Source organism: Etheostoma spectabile, chromosome 1, assembly GCF_008692095.1.
Source record: "Etheostoma spectabile isolate EspeVRDwgs_2016 chromosome 1, UIUC_Espe_1.0, whole genome shotgun sequence".
NCBI classification, from domain to species: Eukaryota; Metazoa; Chordata; class Actinopteri; order Perciformes; family Percidae; genus Etheostoma; species Etheostoma spectabile.
The window spans coordinates 20,355,580-20,377,877 of NC_045733.1; the positions used below are offsets into that span (position 1 = coordinate 20,355,580).

Sequence of the window (22,298 nt, forward strand, 5' to 3'; positions counted from 1 at the left end):
CTTACGTATTTAAATGTGATGTAGCCGATACGCACTGGCTGGACAGGCGGTGAAGAGAGGTCGCTGACTGACGGTGCGTAATGCTGAGTGGACAGCAGTATTTCTCGCTGTATGTCCCAGCCTAGACGGGCTATTGACAGGAGGTCTGCACTTCGTCTGCAGTGCAGCTCGTCAGTAGAACCAGATGCTCTCCGCCGGACCGGAGCCGTTCACTTTCATGCCGTCCAAGCCGACCGGAGCCTGAGCCGAAGGATGCAGGTTAAAAATCCGATCTGCACCGAGCGGAGCAGCACCGACGACCCGGAGCAGGATGACAATCAGAAGAAGACCTCGTGTTTTTCTAACATAAAGATTTTCCTGGTGTCGGAATGTGCGCTCATGTTGGCACAGGGCACCGTGGGCGCCTATTTGGTGAGTTTCTACACTACAGTCAGCCACCGTGGACACAGCGTTTCTCGTATCCCAGTATAGAACCGGGGGTTAACGCTGCCCTTCAAACAGGCAGACAGTGAACGATGCGGTTAATAATCACATTATTCTGATCACATAATACGGTAATAATCACATCCTCCAGCAACCAGGGGACGCGGTGCTTTCACTGATTGATGGCTTGCTGCGTATTATCTATCAGGCCTATGCACCATCTGCATGACACAAAGCGCGTCACAGCGGCCGTAGGCTGCACGCCGTAGCTGGAGAATGTGATCTGCGTACGTGGATGGTCTGATGGAGAGCAGGTTACGAAACCATGGTCAGGAGGTCCAGTCAACCTGCCGGCTCGGCTCCATTCTGCACCCGCATGCCTCAGTAATGCAGGGGGGGTCTTTGACACTGGAGGAGAGGCCTAGGAGATGACGTGATCACCACAACAGAAGCGACAATACGTCAAATTGTATTTTCATAAAAGCCTCTCTTCAGTATCTGCTCATTTCCACTGCATTCCCAATATGTGCTGCATTGATATCTTTAGATTGATGTCAACAACATGAGAGGAACACTCCATTCAGTAGATGAGCAGATAAGGAGCCAATAAAATGAATATGTATTATTATTATAATTAATAATAATCACAAACATAATAATGATTTCATGCAGAGATGCAGAGGTGAAATTGAAGAATCTTCCCTAACAGCAAACCTGGTTAAAAACCCTGCACTATGTGATGAATCAGTCTTGAAGAGCAGTGAGGGGAATGACAGCTGTTTGTGGTTTGGCCAGTTGTTACTGCATGTGTGTGCTCTACTACATCAGTCAGAGTTGGTCCAACCACTTACCGTACATCTGTATCAATATGAAAGATGACAGTTGAATCAGTATTATCATTCGCCTGATCAAAGCCAAAGCCCCTGAAAGGTGTCAGCACACTCCCGATACTATAAATAATTGCACATATGCGGTTTCAGTAGCTTCATTTTATTCTTCACAACGGACACGCGTTTTCTTGCTGGTTTGGATGAGAAAAAAAACAAAAGTCCTCACTGGTATTGTAACAACATGAGATGATCTCAAGGATGAAGTCATGCACACCGCCATATTTCCCACTAGAGCTGTTGAAAATGCTTCGTTTAGAAAAGAAAAAAGTTCTTTCGTGATGTTTGGTGAATACTGCAGCTTGGCAGAACTGAGTTGGTTTTAATGGTTTTTGCACCAGTCGCAAATTTGAAGTGCATTAGTGTTTAGCTTGAAGACTGCAGTGGATCTTCCTCCTTTAAAGCAGCATCCCAAACCAAAAGTGCACCTGTAGCAAATCCCGCTGCAGCTAAACGCACTGTAAAAACACTGATATCCTCCACAATAGAAAATATTGATTGTCATCATATTTTATTCTGTCTCGTTTAAATTCAGACATTTTCTTGGTTCACGCTGTTTCTAGTCTCCCTTTTTTCAATAGCACATTATTTTTTGCAAATAAAAAGTAAAACTTTGGAAGACAGCAATGCTATAACGACTGAAGATCCTCCCTGTCAGCACAGCAGCACCTGCATAGCAACCCCCTATGGCTATATTCATCAAACTGAGATGGGCAGGTTTACTCATTTCAGAGTTCTCCAGAGGTGCTGAGATGGTTGGTCCAATTTTTTCTAAAGTTGCAAAGTTTTTGAGTGAAATAGAGGGACTGCAGGCTCCGTGATTCAGGCAGATGCTGTTTTATTGAATGTATCATAGCAAAGGTTTGAATATGCTTTTCCCCTTTTTGAATGATGAATGTAATACAGGGGCCTGCTGGCATGAAGAGCAGAACGTACATAGCAGTTGTCTGTCGGCTGTAGTCTTTGACCAAGACACAGGCGGCGTAAGGAGACTCCACAGTTCTTCGCTGTCTGCCTGGTGTGTCAGCACCTTAAAGATCTACAACAATTTGTATTGTCTGTCAACACTCGAGTGGATTGGATCGGCTGTTCTTCACCAGCAGCCAATATGAGGCCAGACATAAATCTTGTAGGACCGCAGGAGTAAATCTTCACCCCGTTGTTTAGACTCGCTGTCCTCTAACCATCCAGCCAGTGGCGTGTGCAGACATCAAGTATATGTGAGAGCACACACACGTCTGTGATTGTAAGTAAGCTCGTGAGATCGCAGTAAAGTGAAGTCATTTTTCAAGCAGAAACGACAAACATTGCTTTGTTCCAACCTCTCAATTGTCAGGATTCAAAGCTTTTCTTTGATTCATGGGGTAGCACATTGAATATTTGTGTGGCTGATGGTGGACCGTTGGTGAGAAAAAAAAGAGTAGGAAGAAAGGAGATGTGTGGCGTTTAAAAAAAAAGACACAATTTATCAATTATTTGGCAGATACATTTTTGAATAATTATAATAGTTGTAGCCCTTTTTGGTGATTGCTTGAAAAACAACAAGAAATTGTCTGATTTTTCAATGGAGTTAGGTGTGGCATGAGAAACAGGATAAGCAATACAGAAAAACAATGAATGGATATTATACATGATCCGTTTGATTTTACCTGCACAGTAAAGGTTAAAGTCTCCTTTTTATCTGAAGTGCTTCATAAAGTCTCGGGGCCTATTCTGTACTTTTTGCTGTGGATGAGTTAACTCGCGACCAACCATTCATCATCAGGTCTGTAGATGACCTGGCCACTTCATCACTCACACACACCCAGAACCCAGCTGGTACAATGTGTTTGTGTCCGTTTCATAATTAGTAAGAGTTAATTTCATAACAGCTGCATGATGTTTCTTGCCTAAAGCCACACACATGCACATATCCCTTTTTCCCAAGTTGGCATCAGGCTAGCCTCAGGGTTGTTTTGGGTGGAGGAGTTGAGATGAAGCTGTTGTTGGTTTGAGTGGCAGATGGCTGTCTAATGCTCATACTTATTGTTCAACACACACACATTTAAATGGAGCGTAAAATATAAAATATGTTATACTTCTGACAGGTTGGTACCACGGCTGGGTGATATAGAGAAACTCAGATCACGATATTCCTGACCAAATACCTCAATGTCAACATTACAACAATATTATAGGGTTGAAAATTTGTGCTTTAACAAAATATCTTTACATTTAGATTTTAGATAAATATCCATCAATAATGTGGATGTAATGACTTAGTTGTTTAAGGCAAATCATAATACAGCTAAATCAGTCTGGTGAGTTCAGAAAAGTACATCCATTTACTGTAATTTAGCCTTTAAAACCAGGAAAAAACTAAACTTACCATATCTCTTTTCACAATATTGTTATGATATTGATATATTGCCCTAGTTGGTACAGCAAAACATTGTGTAGAAACAATACATTAATAATATCTTTATAAAATCAAGTGTTTAAAGCTGCATTAAAAAGTTAATTGGTTGACGTGATGTCATTGGTGGTCCTGAATGGCTGCTCTCTCTCTCTCTCTGTCTCTCTCTCTCTGTCTCTCTCTCTCTCTCTCTCTCTCTCTCTCTCTCTCTCTCTCTGTCTCTCTCTCTCTCTCTCTCTCCTTCTCTTCTCTCTCTTCTCTCTCTCTCTCTTCTCTCTCTCTCTCTCTCTCTCTCTCTCTCTGTCTCTCTCTGTCTCTCTCTCTCTCTCCTCTCTGTCTCTCTCTCTCTTCCAGGTAAGCGTTCTCACCACTCTGGAGAGACGCTTCAACCTCCAGAGTGCAGATGTGGGTGTCATAGCCAGCAGCTTCGAGATCGGCAACCTGGCCCTCATCCTGTTTGTCAGCTACTTTGGCGCCAAGGCCCACAGACCCCGACTGATTGGCTGCGGCGGGATCGTCATGGCGTTGGGGGCCCTGCTGTCAGCCCTGCCGGAGTTCCTGACTCACCAGTATGAGTACGAGGCCGGGGACTCGTGGCACGCCGAGGACGGCAGGGACGTCTGCTCCAACACCACCAGGTCAGAAAACCGAGACTCTGGGTTTAAATGTGGCAACAGAGCCAACACCAACATGATGTACCTCCTGCTGATCGGGGCCCAGGTCCTGCTCGGCATCGGAGCCACACCGGTCCAGCCTCTGGGAGTGTCCTACATCGATGACCATGTCCACAGGAAGGACTCCTCGCTGTATATAGGTGAGTAGCACTAAAGCATAGGAGTCTAGTTTTCAGTCTTGATGCTAAGCTAAGCTAATGGCCTGCTGGCGTTATCTCCACATTTAGAGCTCACAAGTTGTGTATATCTTTTTACCTAACTCCCAGCTTGAAAGTAAAGGAAATAAGCTTACTCTCCAAAATGGTAAACTATTTATTTAATGATGAACTGTGTGTTTGGCCACAGACCTCGGCCTGATGCCGATATGTTTTATATATACTCTTATTAAAATAAAATGTGGAATGTTCTCAAAGGCTGTTTAATACGGCACTGGGTGCAGATTCCAGTACACTCAAAGAAACCTGACTACAGAAGATGAAGTGAACGGGTGAAGTGAAATAAAATATGTTGAAAATAATATTGTTTTTTAAACACAGGCTTTGGCTAAGCTAAAATTGACAACTAATAATCAATGAAGAATATTATTTAGAACCAGTCCTGGCAATAAAAAAAAAAAACAATTAAAAGATCCTAAACAACAACTAGCATTTGGCTGACTCACGTCCCAGTTAACTGGAAGTAATAAGAACCAAAGGCTAATGGCATAATAAAATCCGTACAATCACAATATCTATCAACGCCAGTGGGATGATTATGTTGGCATAATTGAAACATGACTGTGACATTTAATCATTTGAATGTGCACTAAATGATCAACTGTCCTAATTAACACATAGGCTCATTTCAGAATTACAAGATTACAATATTATATTCACCAAAATCTTATAAGTGATCTTACTTCAATGAATCTTATTTTGTGATGATAAGTTAAACACGTGGTTATTGACAGGTGCACACGCAGCAATGAACACAAAAGAGAAAGCAGGGGTGGGAGCTCAGCCAGGTTTTAGGCTGTAGTTAATAAAAGAGATACCAGAATTACATCAGATTGTTTGGGATATTATGAGCTGTGACTAGATTTTACTTTTACTTAGCATGTTTAATGCTTTTGCACTGCACATCACAATGTGTAGAACAAGGAAACCGTTCCTACGATGTCATTTGCTGAAATGGTTCACGCTGGTCAGAGACCTGCTCGGAAGGCCGTCAGGAGTAGAAACCATAGAAGAAGAATTCCATTTGGAAATAAGACATCTACAGTTGAAAACAATACAGACATACATAACTCTTGTATGTGCATTTTCTCTAGAAAATACTTGTGAGAAATGGAAGCTGTTAGCTGCTGCGCCAGCTGCTTATTGAGTGAGACTATATGATTAGAACATTTTACAACAACGCTCTTCTTCAGACCAGTTCTATTGTTATGAGGAGCAACGAGCAGGTACTAAAACCTGAACCTTGTACTCTAACAGGGAAAGATGACTGTTACCAGGGACTTAACCACAGAGCATGAAACCCAGAAAACTAATACACATTTAGTTCATTTACCTAAAATATAACTTAACCTATTAATTCAAAAAATACCACTGCATACAGTGGTAATAAGTAGCAGCAAGGTTGAAGTAATAATACTAGAAGTTGTAGCTGGAGAAGGGAATCAGACCTGCGACCGTCGGTTTCCCAGGCTGTTCACTCCAACTCTGATAGACTGTAATTATAAATGTGAACACTTTAAACAAATATATCAAATCCCTGAAACAGGTTAAAATAAGGAAAGTAATAGCTTACATCTACTGAAGAAGATGAACATTTTGATGTTCAAACGAACAGACAGCAAGAAGTCAGAAGTGGATAGATGCAGAACCCGGCTGGACCAGAGTGGTCAGCTGAGGCTGGCCCGGGCGCCTCTCACACGCATAATACTGAGCCCACTAAGCCTTCATGCTTCTGATGTGCTCCTTAATCACTGAATCCCCACCAGCCTCAAAGGTGTCTGAGGTGAAGGAAAAGTCTAAAAAAGGTCCTCCTTGCAGGATTACTGTGGATTATTGTCTTAAATCCAAGGAGTATATCATTAATAGATCCATACTCTAAACTATCACTGTCAACTTATCAGTCAGTGTCATGTCACGTGTGTGTGTGTGTGTGTGTATATCGTAAATACATGGATGTGCCTTGGTGTCACTGCGTTGCACACTTTTGCTGATTTAATCTAAAGAAATGCATACTACTGTAGCCGTCCATGGGCGAGTGCACACAGTTTCTTCTTGGTTAAAGAAAGAAGACAGAAACTTTACGGCTTTGTGTCATTAGTGGATTAGACAGGTCCAGAAACATGGGCAGTATTGACGGTTTTGTCCTGCTCAGATAATGAGTTTGGCCAGTGGATGGACACATCCCTGGCTGGTAAACATGATAGTTATGTGTGTCGGGATGCATGTGTCCATCGATACAGTTTGATGCTCTTCCCTGCTGAATGGTGTCAGTCACTGCCACATTGCTAAGTATTCACTGGCTTCTATGTGCCATGGGTATTACGCAACAAAAGGACCGTCTTTTTAAGGTTAGAAAAGCAGCCTTGTAAACACAAGATTGCTGAAGAATAATTTGAGAGCCAATATGTCCTGTATTGTTGAGGTTGACGGGGAATTGTGGGTCAGATCCTGCCCTTTCTCACCAAAGTGCCCTTGAGCAAAGCCCTTTATTCCCAACTTCAGTAAGTGATCAGTGGTCAACAGCATAGGACTGCAGTTATACTCCCAGCAGAAACCAAAAGGTCGACATGCCCCACATCACAAGCTGTCGGCCAAAGTTGCCAAGGCAACAGGACAGAGACAGGCACTGAGGCCATTCCTGCGACCTGCTAGCACCGCTCCATCTAGGAGAGGGAGAGAATGAGACACAGACTCCCACCATTCCTAAAATGAGAATATAAATGCAAAAATGTTTTCTTTTTAATAATAGAATTGCAGCCAGTACTAACATCTTCTTCTTACAGAAGCTCTGGTTCCTGTGTGACTGAACGGACAAAGCAAAAAAACTTGCAAATAACATGCAATGGTTGGTTAACATCAATTTAGTTACAAAAATGATGCGGCCAGTGGGAAAATGCACTGGTCAATCTAAAAAAATGAGGTATTGTCCTCGTCACATTTTTACAAAGGAAAGATTATTGGTATTGTATCTGTCATTATCGGTCATTAATATCGGGCCTGGAATTCCATTTCTGTGCATCTCCTGTTATGGAGGTTAACACTCGATTGCAAATTTTATAGCTGGGTAAGACATTCAATTATTATATGATAATGTATACTAGTTAAATCACCATCACGTTGAAGATGAAAGAGCTGATGCATCAATAAGTCAAAGAACAACTGGAGTTCATCTTCTGGAAGACTGATATGGGACCTGATTATAAAGCTTTCAACCTTCATTATTCTTATTATTATCAGTATTATTTGTATTAATCATTTTATTATTCTTTGGGGGTTACCTTCCATCTTAAGTTTTTTCCTTCATCTTTCGTTTCTTATCTTTTTTTATTCTTGTTTTGCTGTTGTCAGGTGTGTTTCATTTCTTATTAATGATAGTTTATTTGAAATTGATTCCCTGTTTTTATGCTCGTTTTATGTAATTCCCTAATGTAAACGTAGTGCTGCATTTCTTGTATGAAATTTGCTATACAATTACATTTATTATTATAATGGGAGGAAGAAAAGCACTATAAGAAAGTATAAGTACGTACCATGTGGCTAGTTGAGTGCAGGCCTTGGCGGGTTGGTCCATGCAGCTTTGACCTGTCCCGTCTCTGTCAGCAGACCTCTCAGTGGAGGACATGAGAGAGGAAGGGATGGAGGAGGAGAGGAAGGAGGACAAACAAGGCTAGCACAACAACCCACCATACCCCCGAACAGGGCTAGAGGCCAGCTCATACCAGACGCCTGATGTTAGACATTACACTTGATATTTCTTTGCTATTGTTAAAACTTTAAAGGATTTCACTGTGTGCATCGCCCCCGTGACCACGTGACAAGCCATCAGCTCTAAACATTTAACATCTCTAAAATTTCTTTTGTAGAATACATGTAACTAAAATAATAATAGAAAAGAAACATTGTACAATACATCAGTTGGGCAGCACATGGCTCAGTGGTTATCAGTGATGCGTCATCGGGAGGGTCCTGGCTTTGATCTGCTTCCTGCTTCCTGTGTGGAGCATGTTCTTCCTGATTGTTTCTTCCATTCTTCCAAAAACGTTCAGTTCAGATACATTCGGTTGAAAATGACAGTACAGTTCAAAATTTCATGGTAATTCATCAAGTTGCGATTGACCACCATTGCCAAAATATTAACAAGTCAAACGTCATGGTTTTTGACAGCAGACAGGAATGACCGTGGCTTCAGTTTGACTTTAAGAGTCCGAAGTGGCTGTAAGAAGGAGTCTGATTGTGTCTGTTTATGTTAGCCCTGTGATGGACTGGATCTGACAGGCTAGTCAGTCAGCCAAGGACATGTCTTAACTGCAGTCCTTAAAGAAAAGGACCACTGTTTGTTACTATTTACACTCTTCAACTCTTTGCAGTTTGGAAATTTGCACGCATTGCATTTTGGACTGAAATATTTACTCTGATTTGGTAACATTGCAACTGTCAATAACTGACAATAACTGACATTATTCACAATTACCTCACACATACAAGTAAAATGCTCTCACACACTATTGATTATCACTATCATATAAAAAAGCTAGTACTTCACTTTCTAAGTGTATATGGGAACATTTCAGCAGTGTGTGAGAGCCTTTCAGTAATGTACAGTATATGAAAGCATTAAAAAGTGTTAAAGAGCATTTCACTTGTCTGTGTGTGAGGTTTCAGTGTAGTATGTCAGCGTATCATTTTTCAGTAGTGTGTATGAAAGCATTTCAGTAGTGTATGTGAGAGCATGTCACTTGTATGTGTGTGAGGTAATTGTGAATAATGTCCCTGCTGGCCCCTCATAGTTCTGTCTCAGTGCACTGCAGCCTTTCCCTGTCCATGAGGAATTGTCTTTTCCATGACATCCCCCACGCTTCTTCCTTTGACACTTACATATAGTCAATTAATCTTTTTAACCTGCTTTTTTTCTAATCAAGGTGTATTGATTGCCATGGTGACCTCCTACAATGTGACTGCTGCGTGGTCTGTTGGGTAAATACATGGAGCCCGGTCTTTACACAGTACATACATGTTATGTGCTGCCTAGTATTTCCCCAGTCTCAAGGCGATGGTTGTGTTTGACGAGTTTGACACGTGAAGACGTGGTGACATTGTAAGAAAAGCCCTGAATAGGGAAACACTTAGGACTTGTTTAGAAAACATCTAACAAATGATGAAATATTAAAGCCTCTGCTCTCCACAAGCTCAGTAACAAAGCATGTGAATTATGTAAATAATGTATAATAACATTCCTTTATGTAAATACCGTACGTATCCAATTCCTTATATTTCTTTATTTCTTGTATTTCTACTCTATTTATAATATTGTGCAACTACAACACAGAGTTTCCCTTTGGGGATCAATAAAGTATTTCTGATTCTGATTCTGATATGATAGAAGAAGAGGCTGCTCTGTTGTGGACGTATCTTCCCCCCACATGGATCAATACTGGCTGAATGAGAGATTGTGGACACTGGGAATACTCAAGAACAAACCAGCAAACCCATGTTTTCATGGCGCATGCCCTCCAGCATGCCCTGTCATGGATCTGTTGCAGGGATGCAGCCTATTACTTAGTGTCCAGTAGCCTACTTCTCTCTATGTGTATGTTAGTCCTAATCAACCAGAGGACCACCAGATCATTGTGTCTTCTGGCAGATGAGAGGAAAATTGACAAATAGATTTCAAAGTGGTAGCAGCAGCACAACCAACGCAGAGCAGGGTGTGTGTGTCTGGAGTCACACAGCCATGCCTCTGGGAGGCATTACGCACAGCAGCAGTGCTTTGATCTAAATGCTAAAGTCAGCATGCTAACGTGAGCGCAAAGGCAATGTTACCTTGCTTATGTTTAGTACAACATTCCCACCATCTTGGTTTAGCACGATAGCATGCTAACATTTTCTAGTTAGCAATTCACACAAAGTAAAGCTTTGATTTCAGTCACAATGGCAATCTCATGGTGACACTAGAGGATAAGTTAGTGGAGCAATTCATTAATTAATTATTGACTTTTTTTGATTAATTGCATTATTATATGCTCTTTAGCACTTTGCGATTGCTCAAATGTAAAGTGAAATACAAGTGTGTCTGTGTATGTGTGTGTGTGTGTGTGTGTGTGTGTGTGTGTTTGTGTGTGTGTGTCTCTCTAATATTTAAAGACTTTACCTTTGGTTTACATGACCAGAAAATGGCGTCCCACAGAAAGACCTGCTCCTGAGCTCTGTTGACTACAGGATAATGTCCAAGCTGCATTGTAATTGGATTATTGATTGCTGTCTACTGCTTGACTGATACCCCAGACAAAGTCAACTAATCCTCCGATCTATTGTACTGCCCTCAGGGCCTCTAACGGAAAAGCAGCTATTAAATTACAGTATACATGCTCTTTGCCTTTTTTCCGTTAATGGAGCCCCACATAGTTTTTGCTTTAGGTCCTTATGAGGTTCAGTATGAGGTGCTGTGGACATGTTGGTATCTCGCTAATGGAAGATGTCAATCCTTTGCTAAACAGTGTAGGCCTCCATGAGCACCACAGTAACTCTATAGTGTAAAGACTCAGTAGGGTCAATGCCTCCAGTTTTTATTGTTTTCTATGCGTTACCATTGTCTGCCGTGTCAGCTAAGCAAATTTTCTCTTTTTAAAATTGCTCTTTGAAGTCAAAATGAATTTGCAAAAACACTTAAACACATTAGTTGTTAGCCGCTCTAGTGCTATGCCTCTAGGGAGGCCAAAGTTGGCCTTTCTGTCAGTCCACCTCTTTGGTCCAGACTGAAATATCTCATCAACTGATGGATTGCCATGACATTTAGTATGGATATGCATGATGCCCAGAGGAGCGCCATCATGAGGTCAAATGTTTTATCTGTGCTTTGTTCTGAGAACGATACTTCAAAAATCAGCTCGTTACTTTGTGTTTAGTGCTAGTTGGCGGGTCTTAGCATGCTAACACTTGACTGATTATGAACTAATAAACATACCTGCTAAACATCAGCATGTCAGTGTTAGTCATTGAGAGCCTGTCAGCATGCAGACTTTAGCGTTTTGCTTAAAGCACAACCCTACTGTCTGTAGCGTTAGTGTAGCTGTGAACCCTCAGCTGTGTGTGTAGTCAGTCAGACTAACAGTATACTTCTTCTAACAGTGCTTTAAAGAAAGGTTGTCGGGTTTTTAAAATCTTTGACAAACTAACACAACTTGCTGTTCAGAACATAGCAGTTAGAACCTCCCATTATTGTGTGAACACACAAAAAGTCCAGGCTGGAAAACTTAAAGATAAATGTTTAAGGTCTGCTGCAGAGTACTAAATGTCATCAACAATACACCCCATTACAGTGCAGGACTGTAAAGTACACTATCCCATAGCACATAACAGAAGAGTAAAGAGAAAGAGCAGTCTGAGCCAGGGGGGTCCAGCTCTGCAGCCGCTGGGTCAGCTTCTCCCTCCCCGCCTCAAATCTCAGACCCTTTTCATCGCTGTAATGCGTGTAATGAAGCGCTGTGAGGCTGAGAGTCCACTGCAGCAAAAATGTTTTTACTCCAGTGGAGTTATTACTCTTCCACCGTAGGACAGCAGAGGAAGGAATGGACGCTGACTCAGCACACACTGTCTGTTCCGACCGGCACAGCTTGTTTTATATGTGCACCTTTTAGGAGCACCTTTGCCAAGATACAAAGTGCCAGTGATTGAACCGTGCCATAATGTGAGTCTGAATGAGAAATTATTCATGTGCTGGCAGTGGGACCACGTAGAGGAGCCCTGTCTCATCCAGGATGACCTTGCCTGGGCTGCATTCATCACAGCATGCGTACCGATCACGGGCATCACCATCATGTTAAGCTTGCTTTCTATCACTTGATGTAAATGTAACAATAACAAAAATGACCATTTATCCTTACCGTTATGAACACTACATCATTTTTAGTGATTTTTATTGTTGTTTCAATCAGAATCAGCAAAAGGTGTATTTCCACAGTCAATTACACTTACGAGGAATTTGCCTTGGTGATTGGTGCTTACATAACAAACACATTAAACATTAATGTGAAATAAACAAATACAAAATTGCTGTTTAACATGAGAAAAAGGAGCCTAAAGAACTCTATACAATTCAGTTTAGTGCTGCTTCTTACATTACTCGTTACATCCCTGGTTTCAACACTTACGTGAGCACTGCTGAGCCTTTCCCTGCTTTCCATTCATTGTCTATGTGAGCAGCCGTGCAATGCATTCTGGTAGCGTCGCGGGGACTTTGGAGATGCGGGACATTGAGTCGCGCTCTCCTCATTTGCATAAAGTTGAATCAAAATGCAAATGAAGAGTGGGCAACTGATCGTTGTCGCATAAAACGTTTTCAGAAACACATTCCGGTGAACTGTTTTCGTACAAAAATAGGAGAAAGTTGCCGTTATGTTTTGAAATCCAGGAGAAAACGGCCCCAAATGAAGTGCTCGACGAATCAGGTGCAGCTACCGGGTTGTAGGAGGGTGTAGCCTGTTTTCTTTGCTTATCAGTGGTGAAGCCCACTAGCAGTTCTCAGTTCTCTGACATCGCCAGGCCCTCTGAAAACCTGTATCTGGACACAAACCACCAGTCCACAGGGAACTAGAACCCCATGGTCCATGAAATCAGGTCTGTAGTTGCCCATTGAGGACACTGATATCATGGTCTTTAAGCTCCCTGGGGGGAGTTTACTGTATGTTTCATAATTATAAACATAGACATGGTTGTAATTTATAAACTGATTGCCATATTTAGACTCAGTACATTTAAATAACTTCTTTTAGGGCAAAACATGAATTAGTTTAAGATGAGATTTATTGATCCCAAGAGTAAAATTAAGCATATTGAGTACACAAAAATATTTGACCAAAATATATTTTAGCCAGCAAGAAGAGGGCATTGAAACATTATTACAGCATTTGGACCCTCACACTGGGAAATAAGTTTCCAGAAAATATAAATGATCAAATAAACTAACAAAGGAACTAAGAACAATACGGGCGCCGGGAGCTCACTTGGTAGAGCATGCACCTTCTGTCCTCAGCAGGGGCCCCATCAGGTAAACTCTGACCCCCGGCCCTTTGCTGCATGTTGTCCCCTCTCTCCCCCCCTTTCCTGTCTGTCTCCATATGCTCTCACGAACTAAGGCACAGAGCCCAAAATATAATCTTAATTAAATATGAAAGAACTAGAAGGAGAGTGCAGACCTCTGCCTTATGTCACACTGTTAATGCAGTGTGAACTTTCCCAGTTGGGAACACATTTTTCCTATTATGGTGAAACCACATGAAGGCAGCACAAACGCCCCATCTCGCAAAGTTAAAAGAAGTAAAAAATAATTTATGGATCCCTCCGGTGACTCCCCTCCAAAATGTAATAGGGGTTCTTCCTCGGCCCATGCCACACCACCCACCAGGTTCCATGTAGATCGGCCGGTAGCTTTCCCATAATCCTGGATCAACAACACAAAACCTCCTTGCCAGAGGTAAAAACAAAAGGAGAAATCCAATAATAAAAAGGAATTATGGAATGTCTTGTGGAGTTTTTTTTTTTTTTTTTATCTATTGAAAATTCAATTCAATTTTTTATTTATATAGCGGAAAAGAAATGTGTGTAGGGGGGTGCGTAGGGGGACACTGGACTCCTGACCTCAGTCTTACTATGGGGCCTGATTGAAATGCAATCCAAACAACAGTCCTTTAATAAATAAGATATGTTAACGCTTTAATTGTTTTGGCCCTGTGTCCAAGCTGTGTACTGGATCTCTTGAGGTTGTCCTGGTGATGATGTTGCGTATGATTGCGCTGTGAGATGTTTGTTAGATTTCTGCCTCCCCATATGAGCAGCAAGAGACTGTTGTGTTGGATGACATAGGGCACACGTTCCTGCTCATTTTTGTGTATAGTGTCATGTGATCATCACAGTGGACTCACCACAAACCGGACTCTGCATTTAAAACCACAGAGCAGTGTTAAAGGTTCTCCCTGGCATCATGTACTCCTCATAGTAAATAATAAACAACCATTAATAACCAATCAAAAACCATCCATACTTAGATATGTATTGTGCTTGTTTGTACATGTGTGTTTGTGCTGTAATCAATGTGTAATTGTACTTTTAATATTGAAAGTAATATATTCAGGACATGTTCTAATAATGATAATAATGATGATAATAATAATAACTATACATTTATGTGTATATCACCTTTAAAAACAATAGTTTACAAAGTGCTTTGACAGGAGAAACAAAGGACATACAAATGAATACACATCTAATCAACACACTTTGTAATAAAAAAGGAAGGATGGGTCGACGCTAAAAGGATAAAATTACAACAACAAAAAAGTTCAAAATAATACGAATGTTTTATGAATAAATCTGTGTCAGGTTGAGATAAAATCACTTAGCTATACAACCTCACAGTAAGAAAGAGCTATCAAATCCTCTCCAAGCTCTCGGCTTACGTTGAGTGTCTCTTCCTGTCCTTTCCAAATGGCTGGGTCAGCACGCTGCACAGCTCTGCGTGGACGTGGAAGAGTGTCCACGGGACGCAGCGGGACAGGGCTGCAGAGTCAAATTAAACTAATCTTCCATTAGTTTGTTGTCCAGCAGGACTGTATAACTTTGCCTCGACCTTTATCTTGTGCCTGTGGTCAGTGCCACAGCCCTCAGACCCAGCACGTAGAAAATAGTCTATACCCACAATGCTCCACTTTCCGGATTGCTCCGTTGCCGCTGGAAATTCACTGGAAGTACGATGTCCGTCCCCTTCCTCTGTCTCTGTGTTGGCATTCTAACCTCCGGCGGATTTCTGAGGACTATGGTTACCTGGTCCTCAGATCTCTGCAGGATAAATCCAGACAGCTAGCTAGACTATCTGTCCAATCTGAGGACTATGGTTACCTGGTCCTCAGATCTCTGCAGGATAAATCCAGACAGCTAGCTAGACTATCTGTCCAGTCTGAGGACTATGGTTACCTGGTCCTCAGATCTCTGCAGGGAAAATCCAGACAGCTAGCCAGACTATCTGTCCAATCTGAGGACTATGGTTACCTGGTCCTCAGATCTCTGCAGGGTAAATCCAGACAGCTAGCTAGACTATCTGTCCAATCTGAGGACTATGGTTACCTGGTCCTCAGATCTCTGCAGGGTAAATCCAGACAGCTAGCTAGACTATCTGTCCAATCTGAGGACTATGCGTACCTGGTCCTCAGATCTCTGCAGGGTAAATCCAGACAGCTAGCTAGACTATCTGTCCAGTCTGAGGACTATGGTTACCTGGTCCTCAGATCTCTGCAGGGAAAATCCAGACAGCTAGCCAGACTATCTGTCCAATCTGAGGACTATGGTTACCTGGTCCTCAGATCTCTGCAGGTAAATCCAGACAGCTAGCTAGACTATCTGTCCAATCTGAGGACTATGGTTACCTGGTCCTCAATCTCTGCAGGTAAATCCAGACAGCTAGCTAGACTATCTGTCCAATCTGAGGACTATGCGTACCTGGTCCTCAGATCTCTGCAGGGTAAATCCAGACAGCTAGCTGACTATCTGTCCAATCTGAGGACTATGGTTACCTGGTCCTCAGATCTCTGCAGGGTAAATCCAGACAGCTAGCTAGACTATCTGTCCAATCTGAGGACTATGGTTACCTGGTCCTCAGATCATCTGCAGGTAAATCCAGACAGCTAGCTAGACTATCTGTCCAATCTGAGGACTATGCGTACCTGGTCCTCAGATCTCTGCAGGGTAAATCCAGACAGCTAGCTGGACTATCTGTCCAATCTGAGGACTATGGTTACCTGGTCCTCAGATCTCTGCAGGGTAAATCCAGACAGCTAGCTAGACTATCTGTCCAATCTGAGGACTATGCGTACCTGGTCCTCAGATCTCTGCAGGGTAAATCCAGACAGCTAGCTAGACTACCTGTCCAATCTGAGTTTTCTGTTGACGACTAAAACTACTTCTGAATTTACCCATGTTCCACCAAAACTAGTTCCTTCCTGAGACTATTTAGCAGCTGCACCGTGGCTCCGTCCAGATCTTAGCCCCGCCCAAGACAATTGGGATTGGTTTAAAGAAATGCCAGTAAACCAGAGCAGGTTTTTCTCCCATCCAGGAATGTTAAGTGGACCAGTCAGCTTGGATTCCTCCATGTCCTCCAACACGCTCGCTGCCCTTTAAACCTTTTAAGCACCTTTTAAATAGATTGTCCTTGTGATGATTTAGGGTAAAAATTATTCTGGACCAAAAAAATATTATTATTTATTATATTATAAAAAAAATAATATCCTGCCTTTAATAAGCAATCAGAAGCATTGCTTTCCATAATTAATTTATTTTAAAATGAGTACAAATTTAAATTCCAAAATTTGTTGCCGTGGTTGCTGTTGTTTGCACAATTTTCACAAATTACCACGCAACATTTAATTTAACAGCACAATGCTGATACTTCTTTCCGTATTAGTATTACATATTACATCACGCTTTGAGCTTTTTACTGCAACACAACTGTGTATAATTTTATAAGTTAAGACAACTTGAGGATAGAAATGACTGGGCTTTGGTCACACTGAATACATCTGGATATAATATATAATAAACTTAATACTCCCATACAATTTGTAATTTTTTAATCTCAACAGCAGTTCTTGAAGGTCACAATCTGTAATACAAATCACAATTTTAAGCAACAATTACACTCTTTTGCCAGGTATACTTTTTTAATTCCGTAATCAGTCCATGTGTCAACTCGATTCAAAATATTTTTATTAAGCTAATTATTATTTAACATAACTGTATTATTTACAATTTATTTTTTAATATTAAATATTAGATTTATTTATTTAATATAGAACATGTATCATCAAACAATTTTCGTTCATCAGAAAGACAGATCAGAATCAGAAGATGTTTTATGGTGTGTGTTTTGGAGCATAACTATAAACACAGTGCAACAGTCAAGACACATAATAGAAAATGAAATATAGAGATATGTTAAAATGCATATCTGATTTTAAAATGGAAGAGCTGTACAGTTTTATGCAGCAATGTGCCAAATATTGACAAAAGTTAACGCTTTGAGCACACTTCCAATCCAGTACTGGAATATTGCATATCATATTTACTGTATGGACCTCACTACTACAGTACACTGTCTCACTGCCTCGAGCCTTCAGCCCTGTCTCCGGGGAGACGGCTTAGATGTCCCCAGGGTTGAGTCCAAGCAGCCGACCGGCGTCCGTCCTGACTGCGTCTCCTGATGGGGGTCCAGCCTGATGGGGGTCCAGCAGCAGGGCTCTAAGCCTCGGTAGTTCTCATTCATCATGCTGATGGCTGCTACTCTCATCAGCTGTTTCCCTGTGATGGAATCCAGGCTCTTACCTTATTACATTATTTTCAATTCAATTTTATTTATAGTATCAAATCATATAAGAGTTATCGCAAGACACTTTACAGACAGATTAGGTCTAGACCACACTCAATAATTTATAAAGACCCAACAATTCTAGAAATTCCCCCAAGAGCGAGCATTTACAACAGTGGCGAGGAAACACTCCTTTTTAGGGAGAAACCTGGGACAGACCCAGGCTCTTGGTTGTCTGATGGGGCCGGTTGGGGGGGGGTATCCCCATGTATAGGGGACATGGTAAAGTAGATTGTGCCCAAAATTTAAAAATATGGAGCTTTGGAATATTTAAATAACATTGGCTGGGAGCCATTAGATTTGACTGGTTCACTGCGGTGTGTGGTGTGTGTGTGTGTGTGTGTGTGTGTGTGTGGTGTGTGTGTGTGTGTGTGTGTGTGTGTGTGTGGTGTGTGGTGTGTGGTGTGTGTGTGTGGTTCATTGGTAGGCTGTTGAGGTGGCCCTGCCCTAACCCAGACCTTCTGTCCCCTTCACATTCAGCCCTACTGGCATGTGACGCTGCTGAAGGACCATAATGCATCTGACCAACAGAGGGAGACTACTGGTCAGAGTGACCGGGTCTGGTGTCACAGTTTAGTGTGTAGAAGTACAGCATAGGTGTTAGAGGTGTAGATGGGAAATCAATACAGTGTATAATAGTGTATCAATATGAGTATGTATGAGAATCTAACGTTTTGGTGCTAGAATGATAAAAGAAATATCAAAAGTGAAGTGAAATGATCAAAGAAATTCATCTTTTAGATAAAGCACATTTTGACAACGTTTTCCTTTGAGGACATACATAAAAATCCTGATTTTATATTGTTAGGGCCTCTAGTGATTCCTACCTCTAAAAGATGTATTATTTTTTGTTTTTATTAAATTATTTGATTTTGATCTACTGAGTGATGGGTAGAACTGCCGTTGCTCCCTGCTGTGAGCCGTGTATGTCAGTACTACTACTACTGCTACTGCAGTAGAAGACTACTGCCTGTGGCGATGGCCTTTTGTCGGCAGTATCTCAACAGCTATTGGATGGATTGCCGTAGAATTCGGCGTGGACAGTGTTGGACCCCAGAGGATGAGTCCAACCTATCAGTCTGTCCGTTTCTGTCCTCTCGGTGCTGGCCTGGTGTCTCCGGTACCTTCTTCCTGATCTCACCAGGGAGAAAAGGCCGATACCCCGGTGGTTTGGATCCTTAATGATTCTCCTAGCCTTTTTCTTTGGCCTTGAGTATACAGTATATCCTTCAGCCGGGTAGGGCAACGCCTGCTGTATGTTCAGCCAAACGCACCACCTTTTGTAATAACCTTTTCTCTAGCGCCATCAAGTCACATATTTTATTTGTTCCACGCTTTGGTTTATGACCAAATGCCTGAAAAACCAATGGCGTTTTTGTGTTTCGAGCTAATTTCCAAAGGTTTACATGCTGAACTAAGATGGTGAGCATGGTAAACAATAGACCTGATACCTTTTAGCCGTTAAGCATTGTTTTTGTGAGCACGCTAACATTAGCGTTTAGCACTAAGCTATGCTCCCAGAGCGGCTGGGCTCGTACTGAGAAACGTCAAGGCCACAACTCCACAGGTTGACATCTGGTTTTCTTATATTCACTTTCTTAATTGACAATTTTGTGAAATTTTCTCAAAACTGTCAAGTCCACCTTTATTAATGAGAATACAAATGTATATGTTGTGTGGTTAGGATTGAGGCCTCTGCCTGTTATGATTAGACGTACTAATTATGAATATTTGGGAGTCTGTGGCACTGAAAGAGCCCAAATCTGTCAAAAGAATTATGGAAGTGGCTCCCTGCGAACCCCGGTTCATGTAGTCCTCATCTCTCTCTCTCTCTCTCTCCCCTCTTCTCTGTAACCTCTCTTCTGTGTAACTCTAATAAGGGAATCAAAAATGGCCCAAAATTCTTTAAAAAATATTTTGGATGAAATATTTTGTTATTGCTGAAACAGCTTTTTAAATGGCGACCTGAAATAAAAAAAGGCTGGTAGAAACCATTTTTCTCTCTGACTTACTGTATTACAGAGATTTTATTATTAGAAATGGACCATGTAAAAATAAAGATTTATTACAATCATTACATCCTTCACAGAAAGATGGACTGGCCCTCTCAGTCAATCAGTATACTGAGAGCTCACACACACACACATACACACACACACACACACACACACACACACACACACACACACACACACACACACACACAGAGTCCTGCACAGTGGCCATTATTGCCTATTAAAACCAACCAGAGCTGGTGCGTCAGTGGTTCCAGCTATTCTTACACTAAGAACTCATTTCCTGTTTGATTATTTATGATCCTGCCAGATAATCTAGTCTTAGATCAATTACGCTGTGAAACCTACGAGCCGCATATTACAGTGACAGTGAATAAATCTGCCAGTGGGAGACATGACACTGATGAAATTTAAAGTCTGTTGGCACGAATTCAATACTTAATCTGTTCCTTGAATAGAATACATTTCATCTCCGGTCAGTGGACTTAACAACAGACGTGTGATAGGAAGCCCCATGCTAGCACGGATTCAATAAAGGGCTTTAGGAACAGACCCTTTACAGTCTAGATACAGTGCTGCCCTCTGCTGAAAGATCAGGGGAAATGCACTCGGTGTGTTCACTCTTACATTTCTTCTTCTTCTTCTTCACTTCTTGGCTTCTAGTTTCTGGTTGATGGACTGGGTAGATTTTTTATTTTTGAAGTATTCTTATCACTGTACAGCTAAGCTGAAAATAAACTAAAGTAAAATACATGATTTAACAGCTGTTCCATTCCATCGTAAATGACTCCTTTGATGTAATGTGAGATTTCTATTTCACGCTCTTTTTTTCTCTCTCTCTCTCTATTTTGCAGGTATTTTATTTTCAACATTAGTGTTCGGTCCGGCCTGTGGCTTCATCTTAGGTTCTGTCTGTACCAAAGTCTACGTGGATGCGGTCTTCATTGACACCAGTGAGTTGGCACTTCGTTTTCCTTTATATTTCTTTAGATGTATCCTTAAATTGGGTTCATTTTCATTGTAATAGTTGTATTTATATTTATTAAGAATACTACAGTATTATACCACAACAGAAACACTAAGAAATAATTAACATATTTCAATTTCTTCACATTGATCAATTAAAATTCATCTCATGCCATCATTCCTCATCCCCTCACTGTGGTAAATGTCCCTGCGTCTTGTCCAGGTAAGCTGGACATCACCCCAGATGACCCTCGCTGGATCGGGGCGTGGTGGGCCGGCTTCCTCCTTTGTGGTGCCTTACTCTTCCTGTCGGCTCTCTTCATGTTCGGCTTCCCCCAGGCGCTGGACGAGCAGGACATGGACGGTGGGGGGGAGAGTGAGCAGGCCATGCTGCCTTCTTCCCTGACCATGGATTACCAGGGCTCGAAACCCAACGGGGCCATTCATGGCTTCGATATGAACAGCGGACTCTCGGTTTGTGAGCATCTGAGAGGTAAGGAGAAGCACGGAGGGGAGGAGGGACTGAGGAAAAAAGGAAAATTCAAAATATAACATTAGATTTGGATAATGAAAAATCATGCTTTTTCTTCTCTATTGACCCAGTGATCCCCCGGGTAACCCGGCACCTTCTGTCCAATCCGGTGTTCAGCTGCATCACGCTGGCAGCCTGCATGGAGATCGCGGTGGTTGCTGGCTTTGCGGCCTTCCTGGGCAAATACCTGGAGCAGCAGTTCAACCTTACCACCTCTTCAGCCAATCAGCTGCTAGGTAGGCGGATCTTAATCTTGTCCTAGTGGGGGGCAAACTTTTCATGTTTTACAATTAAACAAAAATGGAATACAATGACCACATTTGTGCAGCGCATAGACCCTTTCTAAGGATGATCCCAGTAAATGACTTTGGAAATATGGAACATAACCTTGTCTTTTCCTCCCCAGGTATGACAGCCATCCCCTGTGCCTGTCTGGGTATCTTCCTGGGGGGGCTGCTGGTGAAGAAGCTGAACCTGTCAGCTCTGGGCGCTGTGCGCATGGCCATGATGGTCAACCTGGTGTCCACTGCATGCTACGTCTCTTTTCTCTTCTTGGGCTGTGACACTGGCCCTGTCGCCGGTGTTACTGTAGCCTACGGCAACGAGTAAGTATCCAAACCTACTGATGCATTTTTCAAGAAACATATTCCATTTTACGCATGACTTGCACTACATGATAGATGCTAAATAAATGCTAAAATACTCAAAGTAATGCAATGGATTGCAACTTTTTTTGTTGAGATGTACAGTAGCTAAAGCTATTAGCATTGATACCATTTC

General features: G+C 41.8%; 1 protein-coding gene across 1 annotated transcript in view; it reads left to right on the plus strand.

Annotated features, from left to right (window-relative positions):
* Nucleotides 1–22,298, plus strand: part of LOC116688452 (solute carrier organic anion transporter family member 3A1) — a 28,788-nt gene continuing 6,490 nt past the window's right edge. The window contains exons 1-6 of the mRNA XM_032514504.1: nucleotides 1–411; nucleotides 4,060–4,519; nucleotides 20,875–20,973; nucleotides 21,210–21,479; nucleotides 21,590–21,754; nucleotides 21,925–22,123. Coding sequence (XP_032370395.1) covers nucleotides 112–411; nucleotides 4,060–4,519; nucleotides 20,875–20,973; nucleotides 21,210–21,479; nucleotides 21,590–21,754; nucleotides 21,925–22,123 — 1,493 coding nt within the window. The 5' untranslated portion in view covers nucleotides 1–111. The remainder of the gene's footprint in view (nucleotides 412–4,059; nucleotides 4,520–20,874; nucleotides 20,974–21,209; nucleotides 21,480–21,589; nucleotides 21,755–21,924; nucleotides 22,124–22,298) is intronic.